This window comes from the organism of the source record quoted next, unplaced genomic scaffold (genome assembly GCF_019419815.1).
Source record: "Pyrus x bretschneideri cultivar Hongxiangsu unplaced genomic scaffold, Pyrus_bretschneideri_v1 Contig15, whole genome shotgun sequence".
Classification (NCBI taxonomy): domain Eukaryota; kingdom Viridiplantae; phylum Streptophyta; class Magnoliopsida; order Rosales; family Rosaceae; genus Pyrus; species Pyrus x bretschneideri.
Genome location: NW_025999446.1, coordinates 4,391,669 through 4,417,005, shown reverse-complemented (window position 1 = coordinate 4,417,005; position 25,337 = coordinate 4,391,669). Strand labels below are relative to the sequence as shown.

At 36.4% G+C, this 25,337-nt stretch overlaps 1 protein-coding gene and 1 long non-coding RNA gene across 5 annotated transcripts; one reads left to right on the top strand and one right to left on the bottom strand.

The window, feature by feature from the left end:
• Positions 1–2,755: 2,755 nt before the first annotated feature.
• On the top strand, positions 2,756–5,378 carry LOC103931157. The gene is made up of 3 exons (XR_007256904.1): positions 2,756–3,239; positions 3,333–3,361; positions 5,092–5,378. It is a non-coding gene; the product is annotated as an uncharacterized LOC103931157 (long non-coding RNA).
• Positions 5,379–6,494: 1,116 nt separating this feature from the next.
• Positions 6,495–24,661, bottom strand: LOC103931156 (protein arginine N-methyltransferase 1.5). 4 transcript variants are annotated; one of them, XM_048580394.1, is made up of 37 exons: positions 24,399–24,654; positions 23,091–23,208; positions 22,746–22,855; positions 22,464–22,553; positions 22,301–22,366; positions 21,736–21,815; positions 21,539–21,614; positions 21,359–21,445; positions 20,982–21,066; positions 20,478–20,569; positions 20,336–20,371; positions 20,089–20,157; positions 19,750–19,818; positions 19,582–19,635; positions 19,390–19,464; positions 12,523–12,640; positions 12,185–12,294; positions 11,903–11,992; positions 11,740–11,805; positions 11,176–11,255; positions 10,977–11,052; positions 10,797–10,883; positions 10,419–10,503; positions 9,944–10,035; positions 9,802–9,837; positions 9,555–9,623; positions 9,163–9,231; positions 8,995–9,048; positions 8,803–8,877; positions 8,520–8,612; positions 8,338–8,441; positions 8,047–8,095; positions 7,877–7,963; positions 7,665–7,770; positions 7,388–7,475; positions 7,080–7,173; positions 6,495–6,871 (listed from the first exon to the last, which is right to left on the bottom strand). In XM_048580394.1, the coding sequence occupies exons 1-37, from the start codon at positions 24,534–24,536 to the stop codon at positions 6,788–6,790; spliced, it is 3,057 nt and encodes a 1,018-aa protein (XP_048436351.1). In that variant the 5' UTR covers positions 24,537–24,654; the 3' UTR covers positions 6,495–6,787. The 4 variants fall into 4 exon arrangements, with proteins under 4 accessions (XP_048436351.1, XP_048436354.1, XP_048436353.1 ...); XM_048580397.1 differs by lacking the exons at positions 19,390–19,464; positions 19,582–19,635; positions 19,750–19,818; ... (9 more) ...; positions 22,746–22,855; positions 23,091–23,208 and having other exon boundaries at positions 24,399–24,661; XM_048580396.1 differs by lacking the exons at positions 7,388–7,475; positions 7,665–7,770; positions 7,877–7,963; ... (15 more) ...; positions 12,185–12,294; positions 12,523–12,640 and adding exons at positions 17,969–18,056; positions 18,246–18,351; positions 18,458–18,544; ... (1 more) ...; positions 18,923–19,026; positions 19,108–19,200 and having other exon boundaries at positions 24,399–24,644.
• Between the last annotated feature and the right edge of the window lie 676 nt (positions 24,662–25,337).

Below are 25,337 nucleotides of genomic sequence, written 5' to 3'. Positions count from 1 at the left end.
GACTCGGTTTTAAGTCCTGAAAATACTATTGATATCTCTCCACAAAAGCTTGAAAGAAAATGGTACACTGATTCAAGGTCAGATACTGACTAGAAAAACAGTGACGGTGATGCTGTGACCGGAACTGGTGACTGGCATAGAGGGCCAGGCATGGGCACGTTGCCCATAAAAAGCTTTGAAATATTGCTAACAAGAGCTAAAATCCTTTTGTAACTGCACATTATTAAACACACTGAATTTTACAAGACGGTACTGTTTTCACCATGCAATTAAGTCTTAGAAATTTAGAATACAGTTTCTTTCAAACAATACAGGTTTCTTTACAAATTACAACTCAAGATTAAGCTGGTATTCCTGAGTTTTCACACTGGCTTGACTCAAGCACAACGAATTTAACGACTCCTGCAATCTAGAAAAGACACCATGTAAGAAAATCTTCAACCAAGTTGACTGAAAGACAATTTTTGCTCCCCCGTGGTGGGGGCACCAAAAATCATGAATCGGTGAACTGGAGCCCGACCCAGTATGAACGCCTGTTGTGTTGAAAATCTTATAATGACGACATATTTAAAAGAAACGTGTTGAAAATCTCTTCTTTATAGTAATGGAGCACGGCACACGGATTTCGTTTTCAACAAAATCGGCCCCCGCGGGGGGGGGGGGGGGGGGGGGGAGTGAACTAGTTTTGGTGATGCATATCTAACCAACGTGGCCGTATTTTCCACCGTGCGTGCGTGCGTGACAACATTTCATTTTAACAATGTGTTTTTTGGAAAAGTGATTTTAGAGAAAGTGTTTTTGGTTTGAAAAGTACTTAAAGCAGGTTTTTACAAAAAGTATTAATTATGTGTTTCTTGCAGAAATCTCTTCAGGAGTTTTTTATGATTCACTTGCATTTTTATTAGAAACTGATTCCAACATTTTCATCAAAAATATTTTTAATCATTTTAAAACACTTCTAAACCGGGAAAAACACATAATATATATATATATATATATATATATATATATATATAAGAGAAGTTTGAGAGAAATGTGAGAGAGAAAACAATGTGGGTTTTTTTTATTTTTTTATTTTTTTAATTTAATTAGAGATGCTATGATGACATGCAGATTAGATTTGAAAAAAAAAAAATAGTATGTGTAAAATTATATTATTGTCCATAATTTATTTTGTGATAAAATATCAAATTGTTTTTCAACTTTTTTTTAAGTTGACAAAAATTATTTTGTTAACAAATAGCTTAGCTTTTGATGATGTTGACCTCACCTGATCTTTTATTAATAGGCTAAATTATTATAATATTTTAAATGCAATAAAAAAATGTCACATGGCAGCCACGTCAGCTCTTAACGGACCAATTGATGAAAATATAACGGATACATTATTTTGAAATAAAATAGTACTTGATGTATGAAAGTGAAATGTTTTAAAGATATTATAAGGAATTGAAATCGATTCAAAACCTAATGAGAGTAAAATGTAATTTACTAATTTTTTTATCATTCCCAATAAACTATAAAGAATATAAAGACTGCTAGATCCTACCTTGGTTGACTATGCACCACAAATGAACGTGATAGAATGTTCCTTTAATAATTGCTTAGAAATCAAATGACCAGGCCCACTAATTGAGGCAGCCTATCAAACTTTCTTTTTAATTAACAAAATAATATTTTAAACTATAATTTACGAGAAAACAAACTCAAACTTTGAATGCAACGGAGCGCGTGCATTAATTTAGGCCCTGTTTGGCAGATTGGATAGGATTAGTTATACAGACCCGGATGTTTGGCGTTCACTCGTACTAAATAAGCACCGGATTAATTTAACCGGTCGGATAGGATAATACGGTATACACCCGCTTAATAAAACCAACCAAAACGTCCGGATTATTTAGTCGGGGAAGAAGAATATGGGAGAGAAAGGGAGGGAGTTTGGGGGTGTGGCGGAGAGAGCTGGGGAACAATTATTTGGGATTCTTCTATCGTCAGGGAAGAAGAAGGGAGAGAGAGGGAGGGTGTTTGGGGGTGCGGAGAGACCTGGGAACAAAAAAATGATTTCATTTTTTAAAAAAAAAAATTTTTAAAGTTTGATGCCTCCTATCTAGTATAATATCAAACACAGTATAAATAATACGGTCACTAGTCCGATACTGCACCAAAAACCCGACTAATTTAGTCAGTACTATCCGGTGACTATTTATCCTATCCGACAGAAATAGTCAGTACAGTCCGAGCTGCCAAACGAGACCTTAATTAATTGATCTAAGAAACATCGGTCAATGATAATTTATGGAGCTTGAACTTAACAATGTCAAAAGTGTAGTCCCGCCCGCAGGAGGAGCTCCTCTTTGCCCACATGCCAATTACTCGTCGGCTTTAACATCCTTTTCGTTGGAATTGGATCCCCTCCTGAGCAAATGCTCGGGATCCTCATGATCCACGAACACAGGCCGTTGGATTTTGATCCAACTACTACAATTATTATAACTTTTAAAGAGAATCTCTATTTGTAACCGTTGGATTTTGATCCAACGGCCCATGTTGGTTGGTTGGTTGGTCATGAGGATCCCGAGCATTTGCTCGGAAGGGATCCAATTCCCTTTTTGCTGACATCATTGACATGAACATCACTGACGTGTGAATTCTGTCGGCTTTAACAGCCTTTTCGCTGACTCATTGGCATGTCAGTTATAGTTGAGTATTTGGAATGATTAAAAATTGTCTTTTCAGTCAAAGTAATCATTTTCCATCAAAATAATCCAAGATTCTTCAGCTTATGTACGAAAAGGGATAGATTATTTTATTCTCATTTGCTTAACAAGACAGATACTACAACGCGAATAGATTGTTAGGCTCGGACCGATAACCAAAAATCAATCGCCTAGACTTGCAATGTGTGGCGGTCTCGCTCGATCCGTGGAGCTCGTTAACGAGACCAGTCCGGGCGTGGACATCGAGCTAACGGAGGTGGAGAGGGTTGAAAGGCAGGGTAGAGTGATTGTTAGCCTCCGGCCTGGTGAGAGGAGAAAGATAAGGGGCACCCAATTCATAAACCGACACCGGACTTCCTCTACCCCTCGGTGCCTTCATGCCACCGTGAAGCTTCCCGGCGATGAACCGCCGCTGATCCTTGCGGCTAATGATTTAGCTGTTAACGGGAAGTTGAAATTCCGGCTAGTGGAAGGGAGACTTAGTTGCCACCCAGAGGTGATCTCCAATTTCCGGCGCTTGAGGTAAAAATTAATTAAACTCTCTCAGAGCTTCTACTTAACTATCTATGCGATAATATCGATTCATGACCTAAATTGTATGTGTTTGGTTGTTAGGTTCTTCCCCTGTGCTGGAGGAAATTAAGGTACATCTCTCTTTCGTTTTCTAATAATCTGTGCTTAACAAGTTTTGATTTTGTGCTTTGGTTGTGTGTTTTCGGTTTCGTGTTTTGATTTTCGACTTTGATTCTGTGTTTTGATTGCACTTTGCTAAGCAAATTTAGGACTTTTTGTGTAGTGATTACGAGTTTTATCGCATAACTGAACATATTTGGATTTTGTTGTTGTTTTCTGGTTTTGCTCTTTAATTTTATTTTTCTGGTCTGTGCTGAGGAAGTTTAAAGTTTTCTGGTTTTGTTCTTTGGTCCTGTCTTTTTGTGTGTGTGTGATTTGTTTCCTTTTTCAGTCTTGGTGGTTTGTGTGTTCGATCGTTTCTGTCCTGGTTCTGGTATGGATTGCAGGAGTAGTGACATTATTTGTGCTTTTTTGAGGTATAGCAACTTGGGAAAGCTCTTCTTTTTGAATTAATAGCTTCTGCTTTTATATTTTGAGTTGTATTGAACGTTATTTGAAAGTGGTACTCTGCATTTGAAGGTAATATGTTTTTCTGGTGAGAACAGTTCCCACACCCAAATATTTGCATAGTTCTGTATGTCCTGATTCTGTCTTCTTTTCGTTGTTCTCTCTTCTGTCTCTCTCTAGTTCTTCATTAGATGCCACTTTGCTCTCTGCTTCTTCAACAGATCTCTCCAACCTTTCAATTTCCTAACACACTTCATTTCACAGCCTACGTTCTGCTTCCTTATCACTTCTGGTTCTTCTATCTGTTACCATCTCTTGAGTTTTTGATCTCTGTATAGTTTTCTGTGAACTAAGTTTTGAGGAAATGGGTTTCGTTGGAAAGTGTTCTTGTTCATTCAACTTGGTTGAATTTGTTGGGGAAGATTTTCTTTTTTCAATCTTGGTGATTTATGTGTTTGACGGCATCTGGTTCCGGTTTGGATTGCAGGAGTCTTACATTATTTGTCATTTTTTGCGGTATAGCAATTAGGGAAAGCTCTTCGTTTCGAATTAACATCTTCTGCTTTGATATTTTGAGTTGTATTGAAACTTGTAGTACTTGAAAGCGCTAATTTGTATTCAAAGATAATATGATTTTCTTCCTTGCTTCTTCTTGCTCTGGTTCTAAATCGAATGTCAACGTCTCTTTGCTCACTGGTTCTTTAGTGGATGTGGTCAACCTTTCCCAGCATCACTTTGTTTCACAACCTACATTGTGTTTCTTTTGCCTAGTGCTTCCATCTCTTGCGATCTCCTAGTTTTGTTCTTTAACAACGAACATTGTTCCCTCTTTAAGAGGGAGCAAATTGTTTTGTTGCTGAGAAAGTAAGATAATATAATTTTCAAGCCAGTTAGGGTTTGATGTGAACTTTGAAATTAAACTTGCAAATCCATGATTAGTTGCACTTTAGTGAGCAGGTTGCCCAAACAAATAGCTGTATAATACTCCTATTTAAAATAACATCACTTCGCGGTATCTTCGTACTTTGAAGTTCCTTAACCAAACACAGTTTCCGACCCACCCTATACATTGGTCTGGTGAATTTTGCCATACTGACTTATCAGCTAATCTCCAAAATAGCCACAACCATGGCTTTCTAAATGTCACACAATTCTTTAACTGCATACAAGTTTAGGGTATTCTTTGTAGTGCATCGCTTCGTCGACTGGATTTTCGTTGCAAAATTTTTTGTTCATTTAACTTGGTGAGTTGAGTTGGGTGATTTCCTTACATGGTTTCTTTTCTGGGTTGCAGGAGTCGTTAAAGTCGTTGTGCTTGAGTCATCAAAACTCCGAATACCAGCTTAATCTTAAGTTGTTTGTAAATAAACCTGTATTGTTTGAAAGAATATGTATTCTAAGACTTAATTGCATGGTGAAAACAATGCCGTCTTGTAAAAGGGAATTGTTATTAGAACTCCAAACTTTCTATAATTAGAAAGAAAACATTTATGACTAGTATAGAATAAGATTTTTGGAGTGCTAGTAACAATTCTCTTGTAAAATTCAGTGTGTTTAATAATGTGCAGTTACAAAAGGATATTAGCTCTTGTTAGCAATATTTCAAAGCTTTTTATGTGGAACGTGCCCATGCCTGGCCCTCCGTGCCAGTCACAGAGGCCATGGATTCTCGATTCATGGTGCGTCGTGACATCTAGAACTGTCATCGGTTCCGATCACAGCATGACCGTCACTGTTTTTCTAGTCAGTATCTGACCTTGAATGTTGAATCTGTGTACCATTTTCTTCAAGCTTATGTGGAGAGATATCAATAGTATTTTATGGACTTAAAACCGAGTTGCCTGAGATCCCAGCTAGATCTCAGGTGGCAGCTCCGGTAAAGAAGTGGAGTGATTTTATTGTATTTTCAAAATACAAACTGACACACCACGCGTCATAATAAAAATGAGAAGAATGATAAGATATCGGTTCCTCCACTAGTACTATGATGACTTGTGTGCCGATTTATGTACGTAGAAAAATCTCTTCAAAAAGTGCACTTGTTTAATAACGCTTTACCATGGGTAACATTCAGGTTTTTAAATTGGTTAGGACCATTTTTACCGGTTAAATAGGGTTTACTCTACTCACTTTACATAATATTTTACTAGCATATGGGCACACATAAAGTGCATGAGAATTTTTTTTTTATTTTTGTTTTTGAAATAGAAGAGAGGAAGAGAGTGATAGAGAATGTGGGAGTGGGAGGCCTTTTTTTTTTTTTTTTTTTTTTTAATTAGAGATATTTTAAAATTATATGTAGATAATGCTTTGAAGAAAAAAAAAACAAAATTTAGTTATGTAAAATTATATTTGTGCCCATATTTATTAAAGGATTAAATTGATAATTTCATAAGATTTTAATCGATAATTAGTGTTTTATTAATTAATAGAAATTATATTATTAAAAATAATAAAAAGTATGCATATAAAAAATTGCCTTAAATGTTTCTTTTTCCGACTTATCTCTTGAAAAGACAATTTTTTATCATTCCCAATAAACCATAAAGACCATAAAGACTGCTAAAGACCACTAGATCTTTTCATCTCCTAATCAAGTGACTTCAGTACCACATTTTTACTTCTCATATACTTAAATCAAATTTTATTTATTAATCTTCAATTTATTTGATTTAATGGTTGAAATTGAAACGGGTGTAAGAAGTAAAAAAATATTTCCCGTCAGATGCTACTTTCTGAAAAACAACAAAAATCCAATCTTAACGGTTGGCATACATTGCTATTGGCTTATACATATTCTGAATACAGAGGAACTCAGGCGAAATTTTTGCTCACCCCGTGGCGGGGGCACCAAAACTAGTTCACACCGCTAATGTAGTTCAATGGCGTAGATGTCAAAAGTTGTAGGGCAGACCAACCACTGAACACGCATTACGCATGGAATAATATTAGCGTCCGCCTAGTATGTAATAAACAAAATTGCGGGGCTACTAGAGCCCGACCCAGTATGAACGCCCGTTGCCGTTGTGAATCGGTGAACTGGAGGGTGATGCCACACACCACTCGTACCAAACCTGCATCAACATTCAGAGGCTTATTGTTCATATAAAACAAGAGAGATGCAGAAGCACCCTATTCTTCTGCTCAACATTATGCCTACGGACAATGGCCTCAAATCCTTGTAAACTAAAAACAGGATCGTCTTTTAACTGAGGTTAGTTTACTTTTTGTGTGCGTGACCCCGTTTTTTCTGCATTCCTTGTAAACAAGAAAGAATATTACCTTGGTAGGACTACAACACCGCCAAAAATGTACTTCAAGAGAAGCGCCAGGACCAAGCGTAATTGGTGTCCTTAGTGGGAAAAATATTGGGAACCTGAGGGTAAAGATAAACAGCACGTAAGCCATATAACTACCACACAAGTTTTAGCCACCATGTGTTTACCAATTATTGCATAACCATGAAAAAAGAACAGAACTAGGGGAGGAAATTCAATATTTTCTTCGAGAAGTAACAATCGCAAAGAAAAGCAAGCACAATGATGACAAGCAGCAACCAAACAAGAAAAAGGATAGGACGGACTACATACCAGCTAAACATGTTTGGTGTTGATGTTGACGGTTCAATGCCCAGATGAACTTCTTTGTATAGTGTTGAATCAAAATACCCAGCGAATCCTGAATGTGTAGAAAAGAGTAATTTTAGTGACCTGAAAAATAGGCCCAATGAATCAACAGTACAATCAAAGTAGAATTTAGTCATGTTAACAAAATGCAACGCACCGTCTTTTTCTTTCAAGACTATTATTCACCAAAACAAATACTATGAATATTAGTCAACTTAACAAAAACTATGCAACCACATACCATGAATCATGGCTGAGCCAGTATCACTTGATATTCCAAACTGCAACTTTGTGTACCGGTTATTGCTTTTGTCAGTTGAGTGGTTTGGATGATCAAACGTAAACACCTAACAAAAAATCCAGTGTTTGTGACTAAATGATTGCTGAATAATGACTCCCAATAGAATCAAGTTCATATAATTAAGATCAAATCAGTCCAGTGAGAAAACTCACAGGTTGAGGAGGAGCAAGTCTTGCAATGTTGTGCAATTTAACAACATAAGCAGTTTCGAAGTGTGAAATATCTTTATGCGACTTAACCTGAAAAATAAAAACAATAATTTACAAAGGAATCCTCAAACACATAGAATTGAACATTTTTTGGCACAAAGACATGGGCATACATCATTGTAAAGCTTTGAAGCAGTCACTGGTTGGATAAAACTCGTGTACCTGAAAAGAGGTGCATAGGCTTTTTAGACACTAATGGAGAAAGCTCCAAAAATAGCTTTCAAAATGATGTACTGATGTTGAACATTTAGTCACCATGAAATCTGGACACTATCAAGATTCACGACAAGATATCCCAATGTCAATACTGACTTTTGGACAGATCATAACAGGGAAGCAACATTGATAAAAAAAAAAAAAAAAAAAAAAAAAAAAAACTACAAAATAAAGAAAAGTATACATACGATGAAGGTATTGAGATTCCATCATCCTTCAAAAGTCTCTGAGCTCCATCAAGGCACTCAGGAGACAGCTCGTTATCGCCAAAAGAACCCAACAATTCACTAACCTATTACACAATCAAAGGCAATATTATTAAGGAAACCCAGAAACAAAAATATGATTATTCATAAGATTACTTGCATACCAAAATGTCAGCTTTCTCCGGAGCATCCCAGTAACGCATATCACATGAAATTATGGTAACAATGTTTTCCCACCCCTCCAGTTTAACCAAGCTCTGCTCCAACAAACAGACACGTCAAAACAAAAAATGTGGATATGAAAAAACAAGGAAAGTCTGCTTCAAACAAATACCCACAAATAACATTTTTGTGTGTTAACGTACATTACGATGAGTTGCACGTCCTAGAAACATTAATTTTACAACTTTAGAAAGAAACAAGATAAAGAGAGAATTCGCAACTCACATGAAGTGTAACAACTGCATTTGGATTTTTTTCAACAGCGTAGACTTTAAGCTTGCGCCCAGTTTCTTCAGCTGCCTACAGATGAACAAGAGGAATGGGATCCACATCAATATGATCCACCACATGTAATATCAAGTCTGAAGATAAACAACATGGTCCAAAAAGAAGTATGCAGAAGGAAGAGAAGGGCACCTGCAATGATGCCCTTACAAGAGGTCCACGTCCTGCTCCTACAACCATCAATACCTTGACACAAATGAAAATATCACATATGCAATGTTAGGATCTTTTGTCATCAAACTTAATAAAACACCATTCATAAGAAAACCAGGAAAGCAAAGTGACAAGTGGGCAGCATACGGTAGTTATTGACGATGCCTTGTCATCTGGAACCCTGTCCTGTAAAGCTTTACAAATTGCTCTTTGGTACTAACAAAGATAGAAACAAATTAATACAATTGTGAGCAATACAAAAACCACAGCCTCTAGCAATTATTTGACCCCATAGAAAAACTAGAGTAATGCGCATTACCATGTCTTCCTATTCATCAGAACCCAGTCCCTCCAAGAAGAAGAAAAAGAAAATGGAAAAACATACACAAAGAAAGTCCAATGTTTCGTTGATGTATTTAAATATGATTATGATTTAACTTAATTATACTGTTGAAGCGCAAATTGCATAATAGAAAATAACAACTTAAAAATATCTGAAAAGACTATTTATGCAATTATTTGCAAATGCACGCGCATACCTGGATATATTTCATCGTGTCCTCCTCAAATGTCTCGTAGGTTTGAGCCTCTAGATTATCCATGAGCGGCTGCATTAGAGTAGCAGAGTTAGCCTACCTTGGATTGGCATTACAAGAGGATGGAAAATCACTACATGTAAAAATGATATGTAGGATTTTTTATTTCAACAAAAAGGAAAAGAGTGATTAAGGCATGTACTAACAAAAAGATAATAATACAAGAGAGCACTTGGGAAATATACCGTACCTGTAAGGGTGACTGCAAGTAATCCCTGTAACCAATCTGCCATACGAGACTTAAATGGTCAGAACGATTTTTAATAGCTGGGAAAAAAGTTCCGCAATCCAAATTCACACCCACAGAGAAAGAAAGAGAGTGGGAGAGGGACCTCAAACCGTTCTTGCTCAGGAAGGGGATCCATCCTCTGGTAGAGATAGCCAACATAATCCAAATACGGTCTCAACGGATGTTTCTGGACACCTAGATGTCAAGAATAACATAAGACAACAGAACAAATGCAAATAAGGAACTCCACTTATATGGTCGGGGTAATGCCTTTATGAAAATACATTTTGTTAACTGAAAGTGTTTTCTTAGTCTAAGGTATCTTCTAGCTTGCCTCTTGATTTTTGTTCTGTACCAGCAAGATTAATAAATAAATGTTTTCCCATTACATTGTCCCTTCGTATTTGTATCTGATCTATATGAATCCTGAGGTTCAAAATTGAACAAAACTCATCTAGGAAATAAAAATAGCACTCTAAAAGACAATTTGAAGCTCTTGAAAAAGTTACATATATTGGCTTAGCTTTCCTGCCTCTGATTCAAGACAATGCACTTGTAAAACAGAAGTTAGGTCTTACCATCAACATTATTATCATTATCATTGGCAGCTATATGTGAATTTAACTTGGGAATACCATGCACCGGTTCTCCTGATAGAACTATCTGCAATTAAATTTTCCATGATGACAAAGATTAGCAACTATTGCATGAAGGTGACCATAAGATCTAAAACTAATGATGTCTATGAAGAACTTTTGCACCTACAAAATCATACTTAAATCGGAACTTATTTGAGATAGTAACTTCTGAGCAATAACCAAAGAAACAATTTGAAAAGAAGGTAAACAATAAAAAAAAATGTTTAACCATGGGTTGTTTATGCTGCAATACACAGAAATGGAGAACAAACGCCAACAGAACATAGAAAATACCATTGATAACGGCTTCATAAATACCTGTATAGAATGATTGAAAAACCCATGAACAAGCTTTTGGTGGCGCTTTGACAGACATGGATAGCCTCGGGCATTTGTTAGAAAGCACTGGCAATGAACAAGACCACTATTAGAAAATTACGCAACAATTGAATCAACAAGTAATCAACTTTCCCCAATACACCGACTAGCATTTAATACCTCAGTGCTGAATATGGCTGCTCTAACAGATTCCTCAAACCAGCGTCCAAGAGAGTTTACAGAAGGTAGAGAACTCCTGAGGAAAAATGAAAGTTGTTCAGATAAAAAAAAAAAAAAGATGAAAGTTAGTTCAGGCACAATGAAAACAAATAAACACAAATTACCCAAGTTATAAGAGAAAGGTCATTGTTACACTTACAAAACATCAAGAGCAACTGATAACTGATTGTGATGTTCACATAGCAGACGAAATGAATTCCAAATCTCCCAAGAATCATCCTGCAAGGCAAAAAAAAAGTTAAGAAAAATGAGCTTTATCATCTGGTATGTCAAATTGTCATTATTTTACTCACATAAAGAAGGCCACATTCATGCAGAAAGTTTAAGCCCCCTTTAAGTTTGACTAACCTACTCAATGCACAATAAAAAAGAGGCAACTCTCCACACCTGACCTCTTTGGTATAAGACATCTAACAAGAAAGCCTGTACACAGACTACAAAAGAAGACTGAGTACTATACATCCCAACTCGTCATGCTTAAAATAGATTTAGCACAAGAGTTGTCATTTTGGAGGGTCAACCAGAGCCATATGCAACAGAGGTTGAAATTCCATGTATAGTGCAATATATATTGGCCAAGAGTCATGACATAAGTTGAAAAACCAGTCACTGGAAACTACAAGGTTCCACCAAAAGCAGGAAAAAATAATTATCAAAATGATAAACCTATTTTGAAAACTTATTCAGTAAGGACATCACTCACCGAGGTATCAGTGTTCACATCCATCGTTTCACTGTCTGACTTGACCAATGGAATGCGCAACCACAACTACAATAGAACATAACAAATGGAAAAGTGAATGAGCTTCAAATGTGGATTACACAGAGGTCGAAATATGTAAACAGATTTGGATTAACAATGGTACCTGCATACTGCTTAGGCCCTGTAAAATGTGATTTACACATCTAGCATAATTAGCACAGGATTTCCCCTTTGGAACTGGAAGAAGGCATGCCTGCACCAACCAAAGGATGACAATTAAGGGCCAGCAAGAAAGTAAACTCAATAACCAATTTCCACAATCAATTATTAGCAAAGCACACGGAAAATTATTCAGCTTCGCATGTGGCCTATCAGATAGCAATTCAAATATTTCACAACAGTGCAGTTCCAATAAAATAAAGAAACAAATTTCAATGCTATCAACCTGCAAGGACAAATGAGAAGCCCGTGCTATATCTTGCTTCAAAGTAGTTTCAGAATCGCACCGGAGGATCTCATCTTCTGAATCTAAGTCAATCCATGAGCTAACTTTTCCTGAATAAATTTAAAAAAAAAAAAAAAAAAAAAAAAAAAAAAAAAAAACACTTTGAGCAGTCATAGGATACAAGGGTGGTTGAAAAGTAAACAGGACATAAGCTTATCCCATCACATTTAGTATTCTTCAGCCAAGATCTTAGTACAGGAAACATAAAACATAAGTTGAGTAAAGTCCATTAAATTACCAAGAGGTGTAACACAAGAAAAGTCTAGAGAAGTACATACCCACGACATGACTGCTCCATTGAGAAGGACTCAAAACCAAGTCTGAGCCAGCAAATGGAGGAACACCAGACACACCACTGTCTTTTTGCATTAAACTTGGTCGATAAGCAGGATCCATCTACATCATGAAGTTGAAAAAATATCACCACCCCTTGTCCAAGTTGTGGATCAAAGAAAGCGAAAGGGGAAAAGAATGATCATGCACATACAAAACACTTAGCAGTACAAACAATTTGCTGAGCAGAAGTCAGAAAATTAACACAACATGAATATGTAATGCATTTGACATCACACTCAATACCAAACAAGCAATAAGATAAAGACCTTTGTAGCTCACAGGAAAGTCCTTATAGCCACCAAAGATAAGAAATACAAAGGTGTCACAAATTTAAAAATGTAGTTAATAGCCTAAAGATGAAACCAGAGGTTACAGTTCATCATTAAAGACCACCAACAGAGCCTTACTTTCGGTGAGCTTACTGACCGTTCACACAAAATAGAAGCCATCTCTGGCTATATGTGACTGGCTAATTAGCCACCATTTCCAAAGAAATTGCCCAAACGCCTATAAAACAAGTCGGTCAGACAACACATAAACATTAACTAAGAAATTCATACCCACAAATAATTGACAAGCAAATATGTAGAAAAAGGTATGTAGGCTAAAAATTATATTTGTTATTGATACATGAATGTGGAAAAATGGAAGAGAATGCAAATGGAAGAGAATGCTTATGGAAGAGAATGCTTATTTTTTCATTATCTTTCTCTACAAGATTACAAGGATATATATACATGATACAAATGTGTAGGTAGGACAAGGTAGCCGTCCTAGTGTGTAGGTAGGACAAGGTAGGACGGCTGTAGAGGACAAGGTAGCCGTCCTAATGTGTAGGTAGGACAAGGTAGGACGGCTGTAGGACGGCTAGTGTGTAGGTAGGACAAGGTAGGACGGCTGTAGGACGGCTTATTCTTCCAATAATAATATTATATACAATTACACAAGGACTCCAACCATATTCCTTATTTGTCTAACACTCCCCCTCAAGTTGGAGAGTGGATGTCAAGAACTCCCAACTTGCGTAACATACCCGAAAACTTTTCTTTCCCAAGAGGTTTGGTAAACAAGTCTGCCAACTGTTGTGCCGTACCCACATGCTTGGTCTCTATTGTGCCATCTACAATCTTATCTCGTATAAAGTGACAATCCATCTCAATGTGACGAGTTCGTTCATGAAAAACAGGATTGGCAGCTATATGTAACACTGCTTGATTATCACAAAATAAAATGGAAGGACCATCCAAAGGAATGTTCAAATCCTTCAACAAAAAACGAAGCCAAACTATCTCGCAACAAGCACCTGCCATGGCCCTATATTCCGCCTCTGCTGAAGAGAGCGAAACGGTTTTCTGTCGTTTCGTCCGCCAAGAAATCAAAGATACTACGGTTTTCTGTATTGAATGTTATTTGAAAGTGGTACTTTGCATTCGAAGATACTACGTTTTTCTGGTGAGAACAGTTCCCACACCCAAATATTTGCATAGTTCTGTATGTCCTGATTCTGTCTTCCTTTCATTGTTTTCTCTTCTGTCGCTCTCTAGTTCTTCATTGGATGCCACTTTGCTCTCTGCTTCTTCAACAGATCTCTCCGACCCTTCAATTTCCTAGCACACTTCATTTCACAACCTACGTTCTGCTTCCTTATCACTTCTGGTTCTTCTATCTGCTACCATCTCCTGAGTTTTTGTCTCATCTGTAAGAGGGGACAATATTTTTGGTTGCTGAGACATCTATTTTAAAGTTGGAGTAATATAAGATTGAGTGGAACTGAAAATGTATAGGATTTTGTTATTTCCTAGATTTGTTCTTTGATGTTGTCTTTGTATGGTCTTTTGCTTTGCAAATTTATGGCTTTTTTTGTGTGTAGTGATCATGAGTTGTATCACTGTGTTGATTCACTTGTCTCTGATCTCTGTATAGTTTTCTGTGAACTAAGTTTTGAGGAAATGGGTTTCGTTGAAAACCGTTCTTGTTCATTCAACTTAGTTGAATTTGTTGGGGAAGATTTTCTGTTTTCAATCTTGGTGATTTGTGTATTTGATGGCATGTGGTTCCGGTTTGGATTGCAGGAGTCTTACATTATTTGTCATTTTTTGAGGTATAGCAATTAGGGAAAGCTCTTCGTTTCAAATTAACATCTGCTTTGATATTTTGAGTTGTATTGAAACTTGTAGTACTTGAAAGCGGTAATTTGTATTCTAAGATAATATGATTTTCTGGTGAGAACAGATCCCAAATTTTGTATAATTCGGTATTTCTCTTCTTTACGTACATTAATAAAAGCATTTTTGCTCTTTATTGTCAGATAGTCTTGTTTCCTTCATTGAAGCAAATCCCCTGTCCTATCTTCCTTTCTTCCTTTCTTCCTTTCTTCCTTTCTTCCTTGCGTCTTCTTGCTCTGGTTCTAAATCCAATGTCAACGTCTCTTTGCTCTCTGGTTCTTTATTGGATGCGGTCAACCTTTCCCAGCATCACTTTGTTTCACAACCTGCATTGTGTTTCTTTTGCCTAGTGCTTCCATCTCTTGCAATCTCCTTTTTTTTGTTCTTTAACAACGAATATTGTTCCCTCTTTAAGAGGGAGCAAATTGTTTTGTTGCTGAGAAAGTTAGATAATTATAAGTTTGAGTGGAACTGGAAATCGTATTTCACATTTGAATTTTGTTGTTTTCTTGTATGTGTTTACCAATGGCTGTTATAATTTTCAAGCCAGTTAGGGTTTGATGTGAACTTTGAAATTAAACTTGCAAATCCATGATTAGTTGTACTTTAGTGAGCAGGTTGCCCAAACAAATAGCTGTATAATACTCTTATTTAAAATAACATCACTTCGCGATATCTTCGTACTTTGAAGTTCCTTACCCAGACACAGTTTCCGACCCACCCTATACATTGGTCTGGTGAATTTTGCCAATAAAGGTCACCCACATTACTGACTTATCAGCTACACTCCAAAATAGCCACAACCATGGCTTTCTAAATGTCACACAATTCTTTAACTGCAAACAAGTTTAGGGTATTCTTTGTAGTGCATCGCTTCGTCGACTGGGTTTTCGTTGCAAAATTTTTTGTTCATTTAACTTGGTGAGTTGAGTTGGGTGATTTCCTTACATGGTTTCTTTTCTGGGTTGCAGGAGTCGTTAAAGTCGTTGCGCTTGAGTCATCAAAACTCCGAATACCAGCTTAAGCTTAAGTTGTTTGTAAAGAAACCTGTATTGTTTGAAAGAATATGTATTCTAAGACTTACTTGCATGGTGAAAACAGTGCCGTCTTGTAAAAGGGAATTGTTATTAGAACTCCAAAGTTTCTATAATTAGAAAGAAAACATTTATGACAAGTGTAGAATAAGATTTTTGGAGTGCTAATAACAATTCTCTTGTAAAATTCAGTGTGTTTAATAATGTGCAGTTACAAAAGGATTTTAGCTCTTGTTAGCAATATTTCAAAGCTTTTTATGTGGAACGTGCCCATGCCTGGCCCTCTGTGCCTGTCACAGAGGCCATGGATTCTCGATTCACGGTGCATCGAGACATCTAGAACCGTCACCGGTTCCGATCACAGCATGACCGTCACTGTTTTTCTGGTCAGTATCTGATCTTCAATCTGTGTACCATTTCCTTCAAGCTTATGTGGAGAGATATCAGCAGTATTTTATGCACTTAAAACCGAGTTGCCTGAGATCCCAGCTAGATCTCAGATGGCAGCTCCGGTAAAGAAGTGGAGAGATTTTATTGTATTTTCAAAATACAAACTAACACACCACGCATCATAATAAAAAAGAGGAGAATGATAATATATCAGTTCCTCCACTAGTACTATGATGACTTGTGTACCGATTTATGTACGTAGAAAAATCTCTTCAAAAAGTGCACTTGTTTATTAACGCTTTACCACGTGTAACATTCGGGTTTTTAAATTGGTTAGGACCATTTTTACCGGTTAAATAGAGTTTGCTCTTCTCACTTTGCTTAATATTTTACTAGCATATGGGCACACATAAAGTGTATGAGAAATTTTTTTTATTTTTGTTTTTGAAATAGGAGAGAAGAAGAGAGTGATAGAGAATGTAGTAACGGGAGGTTATTATTTTTTTAGAGATTACATGTAAATAAGGTTTTAAAAAAAAAAACCAATAAAATTTGATTGTATGAAATTATATTTTTATCTCATATTTCTTATTCATGTTCCTTTTTAATTAAAATGTTAAATTAGTAATTTTATTAGATTTTAGTTGACAATTAATATTTTATTAATTAGTACAGATTATATTATTAAAAATAATAAAAAGTAGGTATATAAAAAATTGCCTTAAAATTTTTTTTTGACTCATCTCTTGAAAAGACAATTTTTTATCATTCCCAATAAACTAAAAAGACTGCTAGATCTTTTTATCTCCTAATCAAGTGACTTCAGTACCACATTTTTACTTTTGATATACTTATATCAAATTTTATTTATTAATCTTCAATTTATTTGGGTCGAAATTGAAACGGGTGTAAGAAGTAAAAGAATATTTCCTGTCAGATGCTACTTTCTGAAAAACAACAAAAATCCAATCTTAACAGTTGGTATACATTGCTATTGGCTTATACATGTTCTGAATACAGAGGAACTCAGGCGAAATTTTTGCTCACCCCGTGGCGGGGGCACCAAAACTAGTTCACACCGCTAATGTAGTTCAATGGCGTAGATGTCAAAAGTTGTAGGGCAGACCAACCACTGAACACGCATTACGCATGGAATAATATTAGCGTTCGCCTAGTATGTAATAAACAAAATTGCGGGGCTACTAGAGCCCGACCCAGTATGAACGCCCGTTGCTGTTGTGAATCGGTGAACTGGAGGGTGATGCCACACACCACTCGTACCAAACCTGCATCAACATTCAGAGGCTTATTGTTCATATAAAACAAGAGAGATGCAGAAGCACCCTATTCTTCTGCTCAACATTATGCCTACGGACAATGGCCTCAAATCCTTGTAAACTAAAAACAGGATCGTCATTTAACTGAGGTTAGTTTACTTTTTGTGTGCGTGACCCCGTTTTTTCTGCATTCCTTGTAAACAAGAAAGAATATTACCTTGGTAGGACTACAACACCGCCAAAAATGTACTTCAAGAGAAGCGCCAGGACTAAGCGCAATTGGTGTCCTTAGTGGGAAAAATATTGGGAACCTGAGGGTAAAGATAAACAGCACGTAAGCCATATAACTACCACACAAGTTTTAGCCATCATGTGTTTACCAATTATTGCATAACCATGAAAACAGAACAGAACTAGGGGAGGAAATTCAATATTTTCTTCAAGTAAGAATCGCAAAGAAAAGCAAGCACAATGATGACAAGCAGCAACCAAACAAGAAAAAGGATAGGACGGACTACATACCAGCTAAACATGTTTGGTGTTGATGTTGACGGTTCAATGCCAAGATGAACTTCTTTGTATAGTGTTGAATCAAAATACCCAGCGAATCCTGAATGTGTAGAAAAGAGTAATTTTAGTGACCTGAAAAACAGGCCCAATGAATCAACAGTACAATCAAAGTAGAATTTAGTCATGTTAACAAAATGCAACACACCGTCTTTTTCTTTCAAGACTATTATTCACCAAAACAAATACTATGAATATTAGTCAACTTAACAAAAACTATGCAACCACATACCATGAATCATGGCTGAGCCAGTATCACTTGATATTCCAAACTGCAACTTTGTGTACCGGTTATTGCTTTTGTCAGTTGAGTGGTTTGGATGATCAAACGTGAACACCTAACAAAAAATCCAGTGTTTGTGACTAAATGATTGCTGAATAATGACTCCCAATAGAATCAAGTTCATATAATTATGATCAAATCAGTCCAGTGAGAAAACTCACAGGTTGAGGAGGAGCAAGTCTTGCAATGTTGTGCAATTTAACAACATAAGCAGTTTCGAAGTGTGCAATATCTTTATGCGACTTAACCTGAAAAATAAAAACAATAATTTACAAAGGAATCCTCAAACGCATAGAATTGAACATTTTTTGGCACAAAGACACGGGCATACATCATTGTAAAGCTTTGAAGCAGTCACTGGTTGGATAAAACTTGTGTACCTGAAAAGAGGCGCATAGGCTTTTTAGACACACTAATGGAGAAAACTCCAAAAATAGCTTTCAAAATGATGTACTGATGTTGAACATACATTTAGTCACCATGAAATCTGGACACTATCAAGATTCATGACAAGATATCCCAATGTCAATACAGACTTTTGGACAGATCATAACAGGGAAGCAACATTGATAAAAAGGAAAAAAAAAAAAAAAAAAAAACTACAAAATAAAGTAAAGTATACATACGATGAAGGTATTGAGATTCCATCATCCTTCAAAAGTCTCTGAGCTCCATCAAGGCACTCAGGAGACAGCTCGTTATCGCCAAAAGAACCCAACAATTCACTAACCTATTACACAATCAAAGGCATTATTATTATTAAGGAAACCCAGAACCAAAAATATGATTATTCATAAGATTACTTGCATACCAAAATGTCAGCTTTCTCCGGAGCATCCCAGTAACGCATATCACATGAAATTATGGTAACAATGTTTTCCCACCCCTCCAGTTTAACCAAGCTCTGCTCCAACAAACAGACACGTCAAAACAAAAAATGTGGATATGAAAAACAAGGAAAGTCTGCTTCAAACAAATACCCACAAATAACATTTTTGTGTGTTAATGTACAGTACGACGAGTTGCACGTCCTAGAAACATTAATTTTACAACTTTAGAAAGAAACAAGATAAAGAGAGAATTTGCAACTCACATGAAGTGTAACAACTGCATTTGGATTTTTTTCAACAGCGTAGACTTTAAGCTTGCGCCCAGTTTCTTCAGCTGCCTACAGATGAACAAGGGGAATGGGATCCACATCAATATGATCAGCCACATGTAATATCAAGTCTGAAGATAAACAACATGGTCCAAAAAGAAGTATGCAGAAGGAAGAGAAGGGCACCTGCAATGATGCCCTTACAAGAGGTCCACGTCCTGCTCCTACAACCATCAATACCTTGACACAAATGCAAATATCACATATGCAATGTTAGGATCTTTTGTCATCAAACTTAATAAAACACCATTCATGAGAAAACCAGGAAACCAAAGTGACAAGCAGGCAGCATACGGTAGTTATTGACGATGCCTTGTCATCTGGAACCCTGTCCTGTAAAGCTTTACAAATTGCTCTTTGGTACTAACAAAGATAGAAACAAATTAATACAATTGTGAGCAACATAAAAACCACAGCCTCTAGCAATTATTTGACCCCAGTCCCTCCAAGAAGAAGAAAAAGAAAAAGGAAAAACATACACAAAGAAAGTCCACTGTTTCGTTGATGTATTTAAATATGAATATGATTTAACTTAATTATACTGTTGAAGCACAAATTGCATATTAGAAAATAACAATGTAAAAATAACTGAAAAGACTAATTATGCAGTTATTTGCAAATGCACGCGCATACCTGGATATATTTCATCGTGTCCTTCTCAAATGTCTCATAGGTTTGAGCCTCTAGATTATCCATGAGCGGCTGCATTAGAGTAGCAGAGTTAGCCTACCTTGGATTGGCATTACAAGAGGATGGAAAATCACTACATGTAAAAATGAAATGTAGGATTTTTTATTTCAACAAAAAGGAAAAGAGTGATTAAGGCATGTACTAACAAAAATATAATAATACAAGAGAGCACTTGGGAAATATACCGTACCTGTAAGGGTGACTGCAAGTAATCCCTGTAACCAATCTGCCATACGAGACTTAAATGGTCAGAAAGATTTTTAGTAGCTGGGAAAAAAGTTCCACAATCCAAATTCACACCCACAGAGAAAGAAAGAGAGTGGGAGAGGGACCTCAAACCGTTCTTGCTCAGGAAGGGGATCCATCCTCTGGTAGAGATAGCCAACATAATCCAAATACGGTCTCAACGGATGTTTCTGGACACCTAGATGTCAAGAATAACATAAGACAACAGAACAAATGCAAATAAGAAACTCCACTTATATGGTCGGGGTAATGCCTTTATGAAAATACATTTTGTTAACTGAAAGTGTTTTCTTAGTCTAAAGTATCTTCTAGCTTGCCTCTTGATTTTTGTTCTGTATCAGCAAGATTAATAAATAAATGTTTTCCCATTACATTGTCCCTTCGTATTTGTATCTGATCTATATGAATCCTGAGGTTCAAAATCGAACAAAACGCATCTAGGAAATAAAAATAGCACTCTAAAAGACAATTTGAAGCTCTTGAAAAAGTTACATATATTGGCTTAGCTTTCCTGCCTCAAATAGTTCAATTACCTTACAAGTTTTAATGATGCAAGACAACGCACTTGTAAAACAGAAGTTAGGTCTTACCATCAACATTATTATCATTATCATTGGCAGCTATATGTGAATTTAACTTGGGAAGACTATGCACTGGTTCTCCTGATAGAACTATCTGCAATTAAATTTTCCATGATGACAAAGATTAGCAAATATTGCATGAAGGTGACCATAAGATCTAAAACTAATGATGTCTATGAAGAATTTTTGCACCTACAAAACCATACTTTAATCGGAACTTATTTGAGATAGTAACTTCTGAGCAATAACCAAAGAAACAATTTGAAAAGAAGGTAAACAATAAAAAAAATGTTTAACCATGGGTTGTTTATGCTGCAATGCACAGAAATGGAGAACAAACTCCAACAGAACATAGAAAATACCATTGATAATGGCTTCATAAATACCTGTATAGAATGATTGAAAAACCCATGAACGAGCTTTTGGTGGCGCTTTGACAGACATGGATAGCCTCGGGCATTTGTTAGAAAGCACTGGCAATGAACAAGACCACTATTAGAAAATTACGCAACAATTGAACCGACAAGTAATCAACTTTCCCCAATACACTGACTAGCATTTAATACCTCAGTACTGAATATGGCTGCTCTAACAGATTCCCCAAACCAGCGTCCAAGAGAGTTTACAGAAGGTAGAGAACTCCTGAGGAAAAATGAAAGTTGTTCAGATAAAAAAAAAAAAGATGAAAGTTAGTTCAGGCACAATGAAAACGAATAAACACAAATTACCCAAGTTATAAGAGAATGGTCTATGTTACACTTACAAAACATCAAGAGCAACTGATAACTGATTGTGATGTTCACATAGCAGACGAAATGAATTCCAAATCTCCCAAGAATCATCCTACAAGGCAAAAAAAAAGTTAAGAAAAATGAGCTTTATCATCTGGTATGTCAAATTGTCATTATTTTACTCACATAAAGAAGGCCACATTCATGCAGAAAGTTTAAGCCCCCTATAAGTTTGACTAACCTACTCAATGCACAATAAAAAAGAGGCAACTCTCCACACCTGACCTCTTTGGTACAAGACATCTAACAAGAAAGCCTGTACACAGACTACAAAAGAAGACTGAGTACTATACATCCCAACTCGTCATGCTTAAAATAGATTTAGCACAAAAGTTGTCATTTTGGAGGGTCAACCAGAGCCATATGCAACAGAGGTTGAAATTCCATGTATAGTGCAATATATATTGGCCAAGAGTCATGACATAAGTTGAAAAACCAGTCACTGGAAACTACAAGGTTCCACCAAAAGCAGGAAAAAAATAATTATCAAAATGATAAACCTATTTTGAAAACTTATTCAGTAAGGACATCACTCACCGAGGTATCAGTGTTCACATCCATGGTTTCACTGTCTGACTTGACCAATGGAATCCGCAACCACAACTACAATAGAACATAACAAATGGAAAACTGAATGAGCTTCAAATGTGGATTACACAGAGGTCGAAACATGTAAACTGATTTGGATTAACAATGGTACCTGCATACTGCTTAGGCCCTGTAAAATCTGATTTACACATCTAGCATAATTAGCACAGGATTTCCCCTTTGGAACTGGAAGAAGGCATGCCTGCACCAACCAAAGGATGACAATTAAAGGCCAGCAAGAAAGTAAACTCAATAACCAATTTCCACAATCAATTATTAGCAAAGCACACAGAAAATTATTCAGCTTCGCATGTGGCCTATCAGATAGCAATTCAAATATTTCACAACAGTGCAGTTCCAATAAAATAAATAAACAAATTTCAATGCTATCAACCTGCAAGGACAAATGAGAAGCCCATGCTATCTCTTGCTTCAAAGTAGTTTCTGAATCGCACCGGAGGATCTCATCTTCTGAATCTAAGTCAATCCATGAGCTAACTTTTCCTGAATAAATTTAAATAAAATAAAAAAAAAAAAAAAAAAAAAACACTTTGAGCAGTCATAGGATACAAGGAAATATGTGGTTCAAAAGTAAACAGGACATAAGCTTATCCCATCACATTTAGTATTCTTCAGCCAAGATCTTAGTACAGGAAACATAAAACATAAGTTGAGTAAAGTCCATTAAATTACCAAGAGAAGACAATGTAACACAAGAAAAGTCTAGAGAAGTACATACCCACGACATGACTGCTCCATTGAGAAGGACTCAAAACCAAGTCTGAGCCAGCAAATGGAGGAACACCAAATACACCATTGTCCTTTTGCATTAAACTTGGTCGATAAGCAGGATCCATCTACATCATGAAGTTGAAAAAATATCACCACCCCTTGTCCAAGTTGTGGATCAAAGAAAGCGAAAGGGGAAAAGAATGATCATGCACATACAAAACACTTAGCAGTACAAACAATTTGCTGAGCAGAAGTCAGAAAATTAACACAACATGAATATGTAATGCATTTGACATCACACTCAATACCAAACAAGCAATAAGATAAAGACCTTTGTAGCTCAAAGGAAAGTCCTTATAGCCACCAAAGATAAGAAATACGAAGGTGTCACAAATTTAACAATGTAGTTAATAGCCTAAAGATGAAACCAGAGGTTACAGTTCATCATTAAAGACCACCAACAGAGCCTTACTTTCAGTGAGCTTACTGACCATTCACACAAAATAGAAGCCATCTCTGGCTATATGTGACTGGCTAATTAGCCACCATTTCCAAAGAAATTGCCCAAACGCCTATAAAACAAGTCGGTCAGACAACACATAAACATTAACTAAGAAATTCATACCCACAAATAATTGACAAGCAAATAATCAATATTTCCGATCATTTCAATTGGAAATTGATACTAATGCAGTTAGTGGCCGTAGACTGAAGCTCTAATGTCAGGAGCTGCACAAACATCAGTCACCAACGTGGCATTGCTATGGGTGAGCTTACTGACCATTCACACCAAAAAAGCAGCTGAAAGCCGATTATGTGACTGGCTAATTGGCCACCATACAAGAATTACTATAAAAAAAAATAAAAAAAATAAAAAAGAAGAAGAAGAAGAAAAGAAGCTTCAATTGACTATTTCCATCATTCCTCAACATAAACAACTATGCAAGTCATACCAGCAAACAATTGACAAGTGAATTATCGACATTTCCAAAAATTTTAAGTCTAATTTGACACTAGTGTAGTTAGTGGCCGTAGAGTGAAGCTGCATAGTCGAGCAGGCGCACGAGCAACAGCCACCAACCCGGCATTGCTATCGGTGCGCTTACTGACCATTCGCATCAATAGAGCAGCTGAAAAGCCGATTACGTGACTGGCTAATTGGCCACCATTTACCATACGAGCATTACAAAACACAAATTCCAATCAACTTTTCCAATCATTCCTCAAAATAAACAGAAGAATCAATTGAAATACGAAATTTGAAAAAAAATTGGGTGGAAAAAAAGAAAGAAAAAAAGAAGAGAAATGTACGGACCAGAGGAGCAATAACGAAATCGAAGGATCCATGCGAGAGATTGAAAGCGAGGACGTGGGGCATGTCATCGTTGAACTCCGTCTCCACGCCGCAGTACCGAGACTCGCTCTTGTCTCCAGCTCTTTCGCCGAGCGGCATTTTATTCCACCGACAGAGGAGGAGGAGGAGGAGGAGAGTGAGGAGTGTAGGGTTTTGGTGGGGTTTTTGATTTGATTTGATGCCAACGGAAATGGAGCTGCGTCTAAATAGGGTTTGCGGAACTTTAGGACTAGGGTTTTTGGGTACACGGGTCTAACTTTATACCCCTAACGGGTTAAATTGAATTTGGATTTGTGCCATGAAAAGCCCAGTGATGATCTGGGTTGTTATGGCCCAGCCCTACTGAACAAAAGCCCAATTATGTGTTCGATTTCTTATTGCACGCATGTCATAATCAGAACCGTTGACATGACTACTAAACGATCAACATTTAATTTAATTGAAAATCGCTTGGTTTTCCATATTTATCAAATAACTGGGCGATTCATCTTGAAGATCCTAATAGTTACCAAAATTGTCAATTTGTTCGATACAGGTGAATACCAACTACCAATTTGATTAATTTTTTTGCACGAATAATCTTTAAGATGTGATATAAGAAATAAATGAATTCAATTAACTCAAAACTAAGTAATATATTGCATCTTGAAAAACCTTAGCCCTGCCAACGAAATTTGGTAGTAAGCCAAGTTGTGAACTAGTCCATTAAAATGAAGATGCAAACCGTTATGCTTGTTTTCTTAATTACCAAACTATTGGCTCATTTAAAAATATTTTTAAAATAATTAAAAGCGCTTTTAACAAAAGCAATTTTTAATTGGAAAATCATTTAAATACTTTTTGAAAAAACATCAGATATATACTTCTTGCAAAAAACTCTTTGGTTTCAAAACTATTTTC